Consider the following 14,751-nt stretch of genomic DNA (forward strand, 5'->3'; position numbering starts at 1 on the left):
AATAAAGGGCCTCGGAGCAATGGTACGGCAGCACATTTCTTGGCTGAGCCACAGCTAGGCTAATTGTCTCCTGGCTCTAGCTTCACACTGAATGGACAGATGTGACGGTGTGTCATCTTCTCATCTCATTCTCGGCTAGAAAGCGAGTAAGGGTATTTCCAAAATGTCTGACTCCTCCTGCAGTTTAAATGTTTCAGTTCGACAGGCCTGAAACTCATGAAAATCTTTCAGAATTCATCTGGATGAACTTAAAAATGCTCGGTCATCAAGCTGGAGAAACAGATTGTGTTTCTTAGCTCCTGAAAAGTTGACATCTTAGAGGTTTTCACCTGACAACAACGATATTTTGGAAAAACATCCTTCACACAGAATTCTGCCTTAAAGTCTGAAACTGTATTTTACAGATTTCTTTTTTTTTTTTTTTACGCAGAGAGAAGTGTGCTGAGGTTTTTGATGTTTCATACTTTTTGAATTATGGTCTGGGTTTTTCAGAGTAACGCTTTAATCTTCCTGTAAGAACACACTTTGAGGAAACAAAGAAAATGCCACCAGCCAAACATAGAAGTGGGGGATTCCAGATTGAGATGCAAGATGGATTCATATATATTCATGAATTCAGTCAGAAAAGTCAAACGGAAGCAGTATGATAATCTTGCAGTAATTGCATTTTTCCCTCCAACTGTTTTTGGCAGAGCTGAGAGTCACATCCTGAGACACGCGACAGGGAATGCAGTCTCGAGGACTGTCACAGCGGCGAACGGTGGATACACTCTGACCCTGTAGCTAAGGCCAGTCAATCCACGGCGGGGTCAAGTGGTGGTTATGCCAAATCCACTGGATTCATGGGTAATGGGAAGACTATCATTAGTCCTCGGATGGTCAATTATATGTTTAATTAAGCAAGACAGACATCAGATAATTGAACTATTGACTGGCCTCTCCTAGTCACATCTGTCTTCTGATTCTGGACAGCACAGCTGAAGTCATATCACATTTGTTTGCAGGCATGAGATCCTGATGAGAGTGGAAATAAAATCCAGTCCTTTCATTGGATGTTCTGACCTCTGACTGAAGAACTTTTCGGTCTAATTTTTGGACTGCGCACTCATTCTCTTCCAGGCCTCAGGAAATGCCATTATAAGTGCAGAAAAAAAAGGAATATCCAAAGGACCATATTTCAAACTATCAAGCTTTTTTCATACTTGTCAGTCTGCTGGATACATGTCAGCAGCCGTCTGAAAAGTGCTGACATTGCTGCCCTCCTGTCCGGCAGCCCGCTCCCTCTGTGTGAACTTGGATTTAGCTCAAGGGTATAGCCACCCTGCTAATGTGATGTAGCTCCAAGAAGGAAACAAATTGGCCTGACGTCTCATACACTGCCTTGTCTTGATTGTGTGATGGCTTCTACTGCTAATGTGTTACGATGGGTAGACCAGCACATGGAGGGAGACGTGTGTGTGTGTGTGTGTGTGTGTGTGTGCGTGAGACAGAGAGAGAGGGAGGGAGAGGGAGGGAGAGGGAGGATGGGGGAAGGGCCTCAGTCTGCAAGATCAGCACAAGTGGAATTGCATTGATTCAGTTAACTGCAGAGTTGGAGCGTGATGTGGAATTCTGTTTATCAAGGGTGGAGTTTACACGATAGGCTCCATTTTGATCTTATTTTCTACATTGCATTCATAATCAGTCCCTGCTCGCTGACTTTCAGCAATAAAACATCAGATCATCTTTATACATATAGCTCAGCCCCACCTGGAGTTTCACATGTGCAATAAAATGAGCAGTTTTTCTCACTGATTTACTGTATTAATTTAAATGGCCACATATTGTATTTCCCGAGTGCCTTTTGTAACAAAAACATAACCGCAATTGCTCACACAGCTCAGACGCGATGATACTGGCAGACACACACTGTAAACATCATCATAATCTCCATTAATCTACCAGATCAGATGTAAACAATTGACATCATGTTCTGTAAATCACCAGGAAACGTGCCGCATATTCCAAGTAAATACTGACTCGTGTTTTATATTCAAACTGAAGCCACTGGCCCAGAAACGACATCTGCTGAATCTTAACAAACTGCTAAATAAATCTCAAACATTGTATTAATTATAGGGAACAAAGCTTAGAGCTGTAGCTTTGTAACTGGCTCGTTCTTATGAATGAGGAGTGGTGGTTGAAAATACACAGACAGCACTGACGACGTGATGTATTTATTATCCTGAAAGTACAATACAGAAAGCACATAGTGAAACTGACTGATGTTCCTATATAATAAATCTGTGTCACATCAGATAAGATTAGCTAATATATAAAAACCCTACAGCTGCTGTTTTATGTGTTTAAAAGCCGTCTGCGTGCAGTAGGTCTGCGTTTTTGGCTTTCAGGGAGGATGCACGTATTGTAAATTAATGAGGCTCTCTCTTAAACATACATTTAAAATGTGCATGTTGCAAATATATTTTCGTTTCTCCTTTACCTCTCTTCCCCTCTTCCCTCTCCTCATTTCTCCGTCTAGCTGCAGGGAATTTGTCTCTAAGGGTTTATCATGACTGCCTCATATCCCCCTCCCTAGTTTGTCATTTTGCTGATCCAGACGCTTTTTCATATTTCAGTATTCTTATCATCCACTGGCAGTAAGATGATCCATTTCACTTATTTCTTAGAAGTGTGACTGCCTAAGTCAATATCTACAGAATGAATTCAGTGAATGGAGGTCCAGCCGAGGAGGGGCAGCTAGTTAGCGGCTGTGGTGGTGGTGGTGGTGGTGGTACTGGTGTAGGACACTTTTTTTTTAAGAGTCAGCAAGGGTAAAATGTCAAGCATTTCTTAGGGAAGCAGCTCCATAGGACTCCATTCAAAGCTTTAATCTTAATTGAGAGCATCGCACATTGATATTCCATAGGCCTCTTTGCCCTTCGCCTCTCAGCTACTTTCATTTAGAGGACAGCCGTACTGCACTAGAGCATGGGGATTGCTTTGTCAGACAGCCAAGAGGCCAAAGGCAAGGTCAACGTCTCTTTGTAATGGTGGCTCACCATGGAGTGAAGGCATCACCTCTTTGATGCCGTCAGTACTTTTATGAAACATTTCCGAATCTTCCTAAAGTGAAACTGAATGAAAAGCATCACATCCCGACCTCGTATCGGTATGGAATATTGTGGCGGACTCACATTTACTTTATTATATCACAGGAGTAAAGTTAGTTTCACAGCTTCCCGACTTGTGGATCTAAAAAAAACCCACTTCTTTCCCCCGACAGCTCGGGGCCAAACAGAATGACAATTTCATGCAGTGTGGACTAAAGGAAGATATTTGCATATTTAGCAGTGAGAGTCCATAGCAGCCCCAGAGATTATTCAATTATGCTTAAGATTATCTTAAATAATCGTTCGACTCTAAATACGGACTCTTCACAGAGGAAGAGATCTGTGCCTCGTCCGTGTCGGAAAGCTCCCAATTTAGTGCTCCGTAGCTCACAATGCCTGCAGAAGCGTCGCCTAATCCTCAAACAAAGGGGAAGGACTAACTGGCCCCGCAGATGCAGCGATAAGGCCCATGTCATTGAGTAAGGTGAGGAGAGGAGGAAGGTGCGGGACGGCAACGCTCTCGCCACTCCTGTGGGAAGACTCGTCATGCCACCTTTCCAGAAGTGATGAAAACAGATGGAAATAAAGACTCACGACACACACACACACACACACACAGAAACCGTTTACAGATGAGTGCACAGCCCCTATCCATGGGACTGAGGACCGAGCTCGCCTCCATTTCTCATGCTCCTGCCTCAGCCTACTGCTGACACAGATATACTGTAAAGAGATGGCAGCACAGATAGGTATGCACGTGCATGTCAGAGAAGCCCCAGGGGTAAGCAGTTCTGAAAACACAGAGTGAAGGGATAACATACGATCCATCTGCCACACTTTCCTCATTAATCTCAAATATTTATGTGACACTTAAAACTGATTTGGGAAGCAACACTCGAGATAACAAGTTTAAGTCTGTGCAGCAAACACAAGTGATTCTTCTGCTGATGAAACACTGAATCAGGCTTAAAGGATTAGTCCTTCAAAGATTTGTTTTACTAGCACATACTATGAATAACAGGTTCCTATGGAGGGAGTGCAGCTTCTGACAGATTTATCAGGTGATCAGGGCTTGATAAAGCTTCAGAGAAGCTGCTCCTATTTCAAAGTCCTCTGCTCTGGTTGTGTGGGAAAGCCCAGTGCTCCTGCTTTCCACTCCTTCCACCAATCAACCACAGTGGCCTTTACTAAACACCCCAGCAGCCACTGACAAATCAACACACTTAGCCTCCAGATCTATCCAGACAACAAAGCAACTGAACTCCTCAGCGGGACATTGGGAAAGAATCTTTAAAGAGAGGGTTCACTTTATCACATGGGTCAATAAAATCTATTCTAACCACGCAGTGATACTTCATTCTGTCCAATAAAATGTAACCTACTTACTAACGTATCAGGAGACATGATGACTTTGTCCAAAACAGATATATTCTTTTTCATTTTTCATATCTAATTGTTCCTTCGGAATTGCCCTTTACTTCTTTTCTTCTATTTCAGGTTGCTGTTTGGCAATATTTGTTTCAGCAATCCTGCAAGACATTACAGAATCAGCGTCTTGAAATAATCGTGTCACTAAATGGCATTTTATTTTGGGCGACTTTTCGAAGAAGAGCAATTTTCTGTGTGGAAAGAGCGCAAGGCCCTGAGCCTTGACTCAGGGTCCATGCGTGAGTCAAGGCTGTTCCTCTCCTCGGGATTTAAATATAGCCCCACTCACCATTACTGCTGTCACTCTCAGACTTATAGTGACCTTTTGACCCTGCCTGTACAAAAGAGACTTGAAGCTGACATGCTCCCTCCAAATGTTTTTCACCAGAGCAGAAAAACAGAGGCAGAGACATTTTAAGATTGTCTAGTTGTCGTTTTTTCTGGGCTCTGATGTTATCAGCCTGCGGTCTGATTGGCATCATTTCCTCTCATCTGTCTGATTTTGTCTAAGGTTTCATCTGCGTAAAGGCACGGGAGGCAGGCAGATTGGGGGTTCCCACAACAATTGGACAGTTGAACATTTCTCAACACCTGACGCGCAGGCTGAGGTCAGAGTTTGTTGGGTTACAACTCAGAGGCCACCTACGTGTGTTGTTGTTCGGCTCGGGCATGTTAGTGCTGCAGGCCATTGCTTGGCCACGTGTGGGCGGTGTGTTCCTTCTCACAACTCACTTTCCCTTCCCTGACACTGGACTGCTGCCTTTTTTGAAATCATTTGCAGTTTTACATCAGTGGCTTTCAGTTAGTTTCTTGCCTCGTAAAGGCGATAAGGACTTGTAAAGTCAGTTAACAATCAGCTGTATCTCGTGATAAATAATAAGGAGACGCAATATAACGCAATCCAGCATGACATCACCACAAACTACAGCCTCAAAACTAACTTTTAAGTTGGACAAACACATCAAATACCTGCTATAATAACTTGAGTCTCCATGATTGAAATATTTCCGCAATAGTTATGGAGTGAAATTGTATACAGATATTCATGTTCCCCAGAGGATGAATCCTACAGACTTCTTCCATCCCCTGACTTCTCCTCAAGCACCACCATGAGGTTGATATTTGTGGTTTTGAATAAAATGTCTCAACGGCTATGGCATAGATTGGCATGAAATTTTGAAAAGACATTTGTGTCCACCCGTAGGATGAATGGTAACATATTTGGTGACATTGCAATGCATCATCGTGTCAAAATTTGAATTTGTCACTAAACTAAGAGGGTGAACATGTGAACATTGCACTTGCTGAACATCAACATGTTAACATTGTCACTGTGAGCATGTTAGCATACTGATGTTATTAGCTCAAAGCACCGCTGGGCCTGAGCAGTGCTCAGCACAGCCTCACAGAGCAGCTAGCTCGGCTGTAGACTTTTAGTCTTGCTATATTAACAATGGATGAAATGACAACGTATAAGAGAGTCGCTTGTAATGATAAACAGAGAATTATCACCTAACTCTGCAGATCCCCTCAGCTCTACAGTATCAGGCGTTTTAGTATCTTTCAGCTCACCTTTTTGGTTCAGTCTTGCTGCCCTCATTAAAATTTCAAGCAGCTGTTTTCACAGAAAAAAGTTCTGATTGAGCCTCTGTCTGCTTGCCACATCAACCTAAAGGCATAGTTTGACATTTTGGAAAAAACTTTTATTCACTTTCTTAGATGAGAAGACTGATACCACTCGTCACTGTGAGGTTCATAAAGTCACTGCTTCCAGCCAAGAAATGGCACATAACCCCCGTAAAAACACAACTTGACATGTTTATACTTCAGTTTTTTTTTTTCCAACCAATTCTACAAGATACACTGTGTTAGTCTGTCATATTTTGAGGGCCTGGTAGGAGGATTTTTTTTATCTTTGAACAGAGCCAGGCTAGCTGTGTCCAGTCTGTACGCTAAACTCAAACTAATCCTTTAAAAGGTGATAATGTGTGTTGCATTTTTCATTTGTTTATGCTCCCCCTAAGTGGCCAAACATTTCGTTTAAATCAGGTTTGACTTCATAAATTATCAATAACATAAAAATGATTCGCATTTACTGCATTTGTCAAAGTTCACCATTTGCAAATAAGCATGAGAATTTTATTTCTGTTTGCAACAATCAGGACAGGGGGAGCAGATTTATGTGGCTGCTGGCACTTTCAGACATTTGTCTTACAAGTGAACTCTATCTTAATTTCAGCGGGCAATCTTATTACACCCTCCATAAACTTTGTTGTTTACTTGTAACCTTTCATTTAATTTTTTTGAGAAGTCAGGGTTTCTTTTTTTTTCTGCTGTTAAATCCCAGAACAAAGTACTTCCTGTATCTTGACCACAAAAAGAGCAAACAAGTACATGGGTTCACTGTAGTATAAAGGCCTGCATCCCCTTAAATAGATCCCATATAAGTTCTGTGTTGGCCAATCCCAGGCTTCTCTCCCTGACAGTCCAACCACAGCACACAGTTGGTTGTTCCTCAGTTGTTGTAGAGGAGGCTTAACATCGAGCATGATGACAAAGATGGCCAGAGAATCAAAGAATGGGCGTGTGAACACTGTTCTGCCAAGCTCTGCAGCTGCGTTGAAGCCAAAGACGGATACCGCTGCGCTAAAATCAGCCGAAAGGGAAAATAATATGGCTTTAAGTGCAGCGTACTGCTTCTGAGAAACATGACGGAAGAGTTATGACACAAGGGAGATGTTAACATGACACATTAGTGGGAGCGTGACACACCCAATTCCGAAGAGGCCTGTTAGACTTCACCAGAACGTATGACACTGCTGCCATATTCTCAAGTCAGCGACACCTGCAGAAACGAATGGAGAAGGGCATTGAATGGTATATGTGTAGTGACAACAGTAGCTTCAATTTCAAACCCCACCATCTGCTCATATCTCATTTTCACACTATTTTTAAGGGAATCTATATTTAATCTACAGTATGTCAGAAACATTCATGCATAAATGACATCTCTTTTTTTTTTGGAATTTCCCAAAAACCAAAAAGTATCTACAGTATCTACTAAACACAAAATCACCACAAAACATGCTTTCCTCTTTTTTTATTCCTAACAGCAGCAAGTACTGTCTATTTTCTCATCTGCACCACCACCAGCCCCACCATTACTTTTCCTGGATGCAAGTTTGTTATAAACCAGAGACATAATATGGTCCCAGAGGGCTGGACCAGCTTTCCTGGTTGTGTTAAACTTGCCAGGGTGCACATGCTGGTGTCTGAGCAGGAGCTGACCCTTAATCAGCCCAGCTTTGCCAACAGCAACTGAGAGCCACAATTATCTGCCCTATAGATAGGTAGGTTGTATACTGGGGGCTGGGGAAAGGGAAGAGGCTGTCAGGGGGGGAAGAGCCTGAGTTAACCTCTGTGGCTCGTGTTTCTACTGTGCACTAATGGACGCCTGTCATCATTATGGACAGAAACAGGAGGGCGCCTGCCAGCTGCATGACCCCCATAAAACAGAGCAGGAAATCCTAGCAGGGAATGAAAGGGAAAGAGATCTCTTCTTTTTTCTACTCTTCTCTTCTCTTTAATGATCCTTCCTCCACTCTTGGGCTTGCAAACTGCAGTGTCACTCAGAAAACAGGAGAATATGTTGTGCATCTATCGTAGGAAAGAAAGTCAAGGTGTTGGGGGAGGAGGCTTATTGGAAGGTATATTAAATGATTAGTCACTCTGACATTAGTTGCATGGTTCATTTAACCCTGTTGTGCATGCTTGTAAAACTCCTCTGTTTTTCACCTCTTTTAAAAGACTCAGGGTGTTTTATAATGTTTCTGTCACGCTGGGAGGAACCTGTATAATCATTACATACAGTAGTTCACCCTTTGCTCTGTAACCAAAGTCCAGGGTCTGTAATGTGACAGGACTTTGTCACACTTGTCTCAGTAGTGTCCACTTAAACGTGACAAGCACTTTATCAGACGGCCTTCCTATCAGATCCCCAGGAGTTCATGCACAAACACACTGAACACGTCCCCAGGAAGCCAGATTGCTTATTGCAGCCAATAAGATAGCAAGAAAAGCTTTATTGTAGTTCTAAAGCTACACATTAATCCACTCTGTTGGAGCCTGCAGAGCCCATCATGTGATAACTTTAGTCATTACCAGTAGTACAATCATAATTGCCGTGGAATCTTACACAACGTGGCAACGGGAAAAAAGTCCTCGTACTCCAAGTAGCAGCTAAGGCAATCAAAAAACAGAGAGACACATTCCTGACAAAAAAAAAGAAAAAAAGCCACAATCACATGATTTTATTAAAAATACGTGCCTTTGTGTGACTGATGAAGAAAGTGCACATACACATGAATGTCTGTATTTGCATACGCATGTCTGCGTGTGTGTGTATGTGTGCTATGTCCATGGAGACGTCTGTGTGCGTGTGTGATCACTGCATGATTCACGGTGTCACAACCGTGCGCAGAAACGACTGGACATCCTGACCGGAAACCACAGCCGCCGAAGCTGCGTTTTCCTGCGACATACAACCGAACACTCTCACAAAGAGTCACTTGACTGGACCCTCATATAGGAAGTGAAAGAGGAAGCCCCTCGTCCATCCTGTCCTCCATCCCAATCTCTGCACTGCGCTTCACGTGAAGCCGCTCTCATAGACGATCACCAGTGTGAGTCTTTACTGTTGCAAAACAACAGTGAAAGAACTGGCTGTGGCTGGAAATGGCTTGTTATTGGGGGTCAAATGTCTGGTTAGTTGACATTTAGCCACTGAAGATTAGTGGCAATCACTACAGTGAATGCAGAATTCACCAACTGATCAACAGGTTTTGTTTGAAACAAAAGAGTATTTACTCAGCTGATCAACTAATTCTTATTTGACGGGTCATTTCGTATCTAATCTGGCAGTTTTTGTGACAGTCAGTTAGGAGCTCTACAACAAGATACTCAGTGTTTAGACAGTCAAGCTGGACCAAGTCAACACTGTCCAGAGGAGATGGATATGATATCACAGATGGAAGTGGTGAGTGATGTTTGACTGTGGGGTCCGTTGGCCCTGGCCTTCCCTCATGGCTCGAGGCCTCTGGCTGTGTTCATTGGTGACAGTGTACGTAGCCTGGCAGCCTGCATTCCTCTGCCTCTCCCCACACAATGGTGAGTATCTGCAGCATTCCTCTGTCTGTGTCCACTGTCTGAGATGCAGCCAGGCCTTGGCAAACTCCAGCACTCAGCCAAGAGGTTGGCACCACGTTTAACTGATTCTGACGGACACGTTTTGAATGTTTTCACTGAACGCCAGTCATCTACAGTCATAGTTAAACCTGGAGTGAACACCTTGTCATATTGGTCCCTTCGTAATAAAAAAGGCCTCTGCTGAAGAGGTTTTGGAATAAATTCAGGAGATGTTGATGCCTCCTGTTTAAGCTGCTTCATCGTTTCCTTCTGATTTTTTTTCTGAGCAATCGTTCTTTCTCTCCATCTGTTTTTTAAAAATGCAAGCATGTCTATTCTACACCGTTTTCACCGCTTTTTATCCTTCTCCAGCTATTTTGCTTTCTCTCTTGTTCTGATGCCACAGCCGTGCAGACACCTTTCCCTCCTGCTGACTCAGTAGCCAGCCTCAGGCGCTGTGGGCTCGGGGTGTTGGTGGCGGGGAGGAGGAGGAGGGGGGGAGGGGGGCAGGGATGGGGGGTGGGGGAGTGTGAGGCTCCCACATCAGGCCCACCAGCCTATCACATGCGAGGGAAAAGAGCTGGCTAATCGTTTCTACAATGGCACCCTGCACACTGTCACACAGTACCACAAACCGCTCTCTGGCCAAACACTTCCACTTCCACTGTATCATTCCGCTGTTGCTTAGAAATGCACATGTGATGTATGCAAGTGCGGAAAAACGTACGACACTGAACAAAGAAACGCTCTGTTTGAAAAGCCACACTAACCAAAACACATCAGTGTATGCAATATAAAATATATGCAAGTATACACATGCATGCATACCTCGCGCACAGTTTTCTTCAGTATCGCTGTGGAAACGAACGCCTAGACGTCAGGAAGTCCAACCTAAAATGCTGTATCATTTTGGAAATTTTTAGCTGATGTTAAGCATTCAGCGTTTTAATATTTCACCTGATTATGTAATTTACAAATGACATCAAGACATACAGAATTATATTCACTGGAGACAAAAATATTAAATGAACAAAAAATGTAACTCAATTAATTTAATTCTAAAAATCTTTTAGAGTCTGCACAGCAGTCATCTGAGGTTTACTGTGAATGAGCATATTAACGAGAGCACTTCTAAAGTAGAAGAAGCCTTGCATTAAAATTAATCTGCGCCTCTAAACAACGTCTTATGCCATATATAAGAACCACTGATTAATGAGCCCCTCCCAATAACATTAAAATATAGAGGAGCATTATTCATTGCCATAACCATCTGGTTATTTTCTGCTACATCCTTGAAACTCACAAACGCACTCATCTACGTCATACACTCCCAGCACAGCCGGCCGACCTTCGGGGATTAAGCCTGTTTTCAGAAGGAAAGTGCTTTTGCACCTGTGGTGTGGCTGCTTTCCCTCAACAGAGGGGTGAGGTCAAAAATGTCAGGGGTCACACATGAAAAGAGAACCTGGTTTCCAGGTTAAAGGGTGGCGCCATTAACAGAGCCACCTGCCCAGCTGAACTTTCACAAAGGGTGAAAAGTGAGAAAGTCTCCTGTGACAGTTGAAAAACCCTCCAACATTTTGGAGCGCACAGGCTGTCACAGAGGTTATAAACTCAATTTACAATGTGACCACTTATCTCACATTATCACAATGGCCTTGGAACTATTATGGTCATCCAAATATTATTGTAGTCCTGAACTGAGAATGATCTGTGTGCAGGAATTTTGCCTGAGGATTTCAAACTGTAACAGCGAAGGAAGAAAACAACCAAAAAACATATCGAGTGAAAAAATTCCTGTGGAGCCGGCCAGAAGAGCACGGAGCAGCGTGCCGTGGTTGTTGTTTCTCTCTTCCTCTGTTAATGAATGCAGAGGTGATCTGTTTGTCTGAGGAAGAGAGCAGAGGGGAAGCCTGATTTCCACTCCATTTTATCTGTGCCCCGCAGCCCCTGCCAGTCAGCCCCCTGTGCTTTCACATGCCGGGGTCCCGCAGGAAGCAGCACTCCATCAAGGGCAAAGGTCAGGGAAGGAGAGAAAGCCACTCGTCCTTTCATTCACCACCAAACCAACAAACACTCAGCTCTGTGACTGTTCCTGCGCTCCTTCCTGTGGATGACTAACAAAATGCTTATAGCACGATAACGAAGTGATGTGACGTTTTGAAACTGACAATGTTAATTTATGAGTATTTTGATTTTTTATAGGGTCATAGTATAATTTTATGGTAGAACTTTATATTGGAGACATGTGCTTGCAGTCTTAGTGTGCAAACAAATAGGACAATTCAAGTTCAGATTTCTGTACTATGCTTAAATACCATAGTTTTATGTCATGTGCACAGATGTTATGTTGGATTATCTTCTTTTATGTATTCAGGAATATTTACTTTGCATATTGCAAATATGACCATCAAAAATGTTGAAATAGGGTAATAACAAATCCCAATACCATGATGATGTTGATAGGCAATTTGCGCATGTGAGGTAAATGTCTTTTGTCGGATAGCAATTCCATCAGCAGATGAGACACAATTTTAAAAAGTCACAATAGGTTTATTGATCCATAGTAAATGAAAAACAGTAGATGAAAAACAATTTGCATAATTATATATTATCTTAAAAAGAAAAGCAGAGAAGGAACACATCTGTCCAGCAGAATCAGCTTCATAAAAATAATAGAAATGTTTAGCATCATTCTTTTCAGTATGTTTTCTATTTTAAAGAAGCATGAACACAAAATATAATTTGAGCTACAAAAACTAAGCAAAGCAAAAATCACCAAAATGCAGATTGAACAGTAACTGAAGCAGAAGGATTAAAGTTGTAGATCAATAAAAAGGGAATATTCTCTGATTTCAAGTATCTCCTTTCAGACAAAATACGGATATGCCTGTTTAAAATAAAAACATCTCACACATGTCCTGCATGCATGCTTCATTGTAATTTTCCATTCATAACTTGTTGCTTACAGTTGAATCTATTACAATTATTTGTGTGATATCCTTATGTCCAACATTAATTAGAACTTGTGAATCCATGGGATTGTTTTTTAAGGAGCAGGGTGAGCTGTCAACATAATGCCTCCCTACGGAAAAGAATCGGTTCTGCAGGAGATGGACAAACTCACATTAAATACTCGGGTGAGGAGGGATTGTCACTGGTGGACCCAGTTTCGTGGTAACAGTTTGCACCGGACAGTTTCTCGCATTTAAGTTTGTATGCATCCCTCTCCCGGATCAGTCTGTTGAGTTCGTGTTTCAGCTGCTCGACCTGTGACACCAGGCTGGTCTTTTCGTGCTCCAAAATGTGTTTCTGCTGGACGCGCTTGAAGCGGCAGGACTGCGCGTAACCTCGGTTTTTCAGGGTCCGGCGCTTCTGCTTCAGACGCATCACTTCGTCCTTGCTGAGGCCTCTGAGGAGCCGGTTGAGCTCCCTGACGGACATGGACACCAGCTGTTCGTCTGAGAAGTGGCTGTCGGCGTTGTTTCGCCTGTCCTGGCGGCTGTGCTGCTGCTGGAGACTGTGGTGCGCGCCGAGGACGTGCTGGGCCTCCGGCGACTGAGGGGACGCGCAGCCCATGTCATCTTTGAGATAAGGGTCTTGGCAGTGACTGCTGGGGATGCCTTGCATGTCGGGGTGACCCGGGAGTCCCGGGTAGTGCTGGACAGCCTCGTTCAGGTGGCCGTACCCGTCGTATTCTGCTTGGAAAGGTGGCGGATGGTGGCCGTGGGGCGCAGATGGGTGGCCCTGCTGCGCCGTGGCGCCGATTAGGGCCTCCATCGCGTCCTCGGGTGTCAGACCAAAAGCTTGGGGGTACATTTGTTGAGGGTAACCCCCGTTGTTTGGTATCCAGAACTGGTCGCCCCCGGGGTTATTTCTCTGCTCGTTTGGATTCAGGTTTGGCGATGAGGGGACTGAGTTGCAAGGTGTGCTGCCAGGGGTGGAGGAAACAGAGTCTGGTCTCTGGAGCTGGCTGCATGGCCCAATGAAGGAGCGGTCTATCCCCTGCATCGCCTCCTTCTTGACGCCGAACTTCATCAAGTCGAAGTCGCTGACGAAATCCATGGTGCTCTTCTGCAGTCCTAAATGTGAATGCGCCTCAGCGGTCATATTAAATAACAAGCTGGTCTCTTCAAAGAGCTCCAAATGTCCACAGCTATTTCATGCAGTCAGTGAAAGCGCGCTTACTTTAGAAAAATAGTAGTAATTCCAAACTTTGAATTCAGCTCAGACGGCGAAAAAAAAACCCTGCGTGCGTAATCGCCTCCCACCTTCTGAAACTCTGTGCGAACTGGTGATTCTGCAGCGCGCAGCTTGTTCGGCTCCAGCAGCCACACACTGAAAGTCTGATGCCAGCGCACTGGACGCACCTCTGCCTGTTCAGAGGAAGCGCACTTTCTTCATAAGGCTGCATTGGCATGATGTCACGCCTTCCAGACTACACCTCCACGCTCCTCTCCAATGAAAACACGCTGAACAGGGCGATTTGCATAAAAGCTGCTACGAGCTGTTAGTGATGATCACTTGACCAGAAGCTCTAAATGCACATTATCTTCTGCAGTATGTTTTTTTTTTTTTACCTTATTTGAATTGTCCTCCATTTCACATGTAGGCCTATTTTATCCCACAGGGCTGTTCAGTGTTCAGTGTGTTTACAGCCCAGTCAAACACACACACACACACACTTGTTCAGGCAGACTATTTTTCAAATCCACTAGACGTCTGGGATCATGTTTTGCTTACTTCAAATACAACTGAATTACAATTAGATTTTTTCTTTCAGCCTAGTCTGAATTCTTGGTGTTTTAAATGACCGTCTAACTTCACATAAAGAGTGAAAAGGAGGCTGCAGGACTATTCATTCGAATGTTGCTGCTTCGCTCCTCAGTTAGTGCACAGGAGAATACTGGCATCTTGTGTCCATCAGTCTACACTGCACAAGTGCTGACACCAGTATCCACTCTCAGCTCGGGAGTGGAAGCATCACATGCTTGCATGAGTGCAGGAGGAAGCCATTGTTTTTATGAGGCCACTAAACTGAGGCTCA

At 43.7% G+C, this 14,751-nt stretch overlaps 1 protein-coding gene across 1 annotated transcript; it reads right to left on the minus strand.

Moving 5' to 3' along the window:
• Positions 1-12,242: 12,242 nt before the first annotated feature.
• On the minus strand, positions 12,243-14,125 carry mafbb (v-maf avian musculoaponeurotic fibrosarcoma oncogene homolog Bb). The gene has a single exon (XM_041952216.1). The coding sequence runs from the start codon at positions 13,812-13,814 to the stop codon at positions 12,828-12,830; it is 987 nt and encodes a 328-aa protein (XP_041808150.1). The 5' UTR covers positions 13,815-14,125; the 3' UTR covers positions 12,243-12,827.
• Positions 14,126-14,751: the final 626 nt, after the last annotated feature.

This window comes from Chelmon rostratus, chromosome 2 (assembly GCF_017976325.1).
Source record: "Chelmon rostratus isolate fCheRos1 chromosome 2, fCheRos1.pri, whole genome shotgun sequence".
Taxonomy (NCBI): Eukaryota; Metazoa; Chordata; class Actinopteri; order Chaetodontiformes; family Chaetodontidae; genus Chelmon; species Chelmon rostratus.

Bases quoted from the DNA above. Each gene is read 5' to 3' on its own strand.
- mafbb (XM_041952216.1), bottom strand. From the start codon at position 13,814: ATGACCGCTGAGGCGCATTCACATTTAGGACTGCAGAAGAGCACCATG.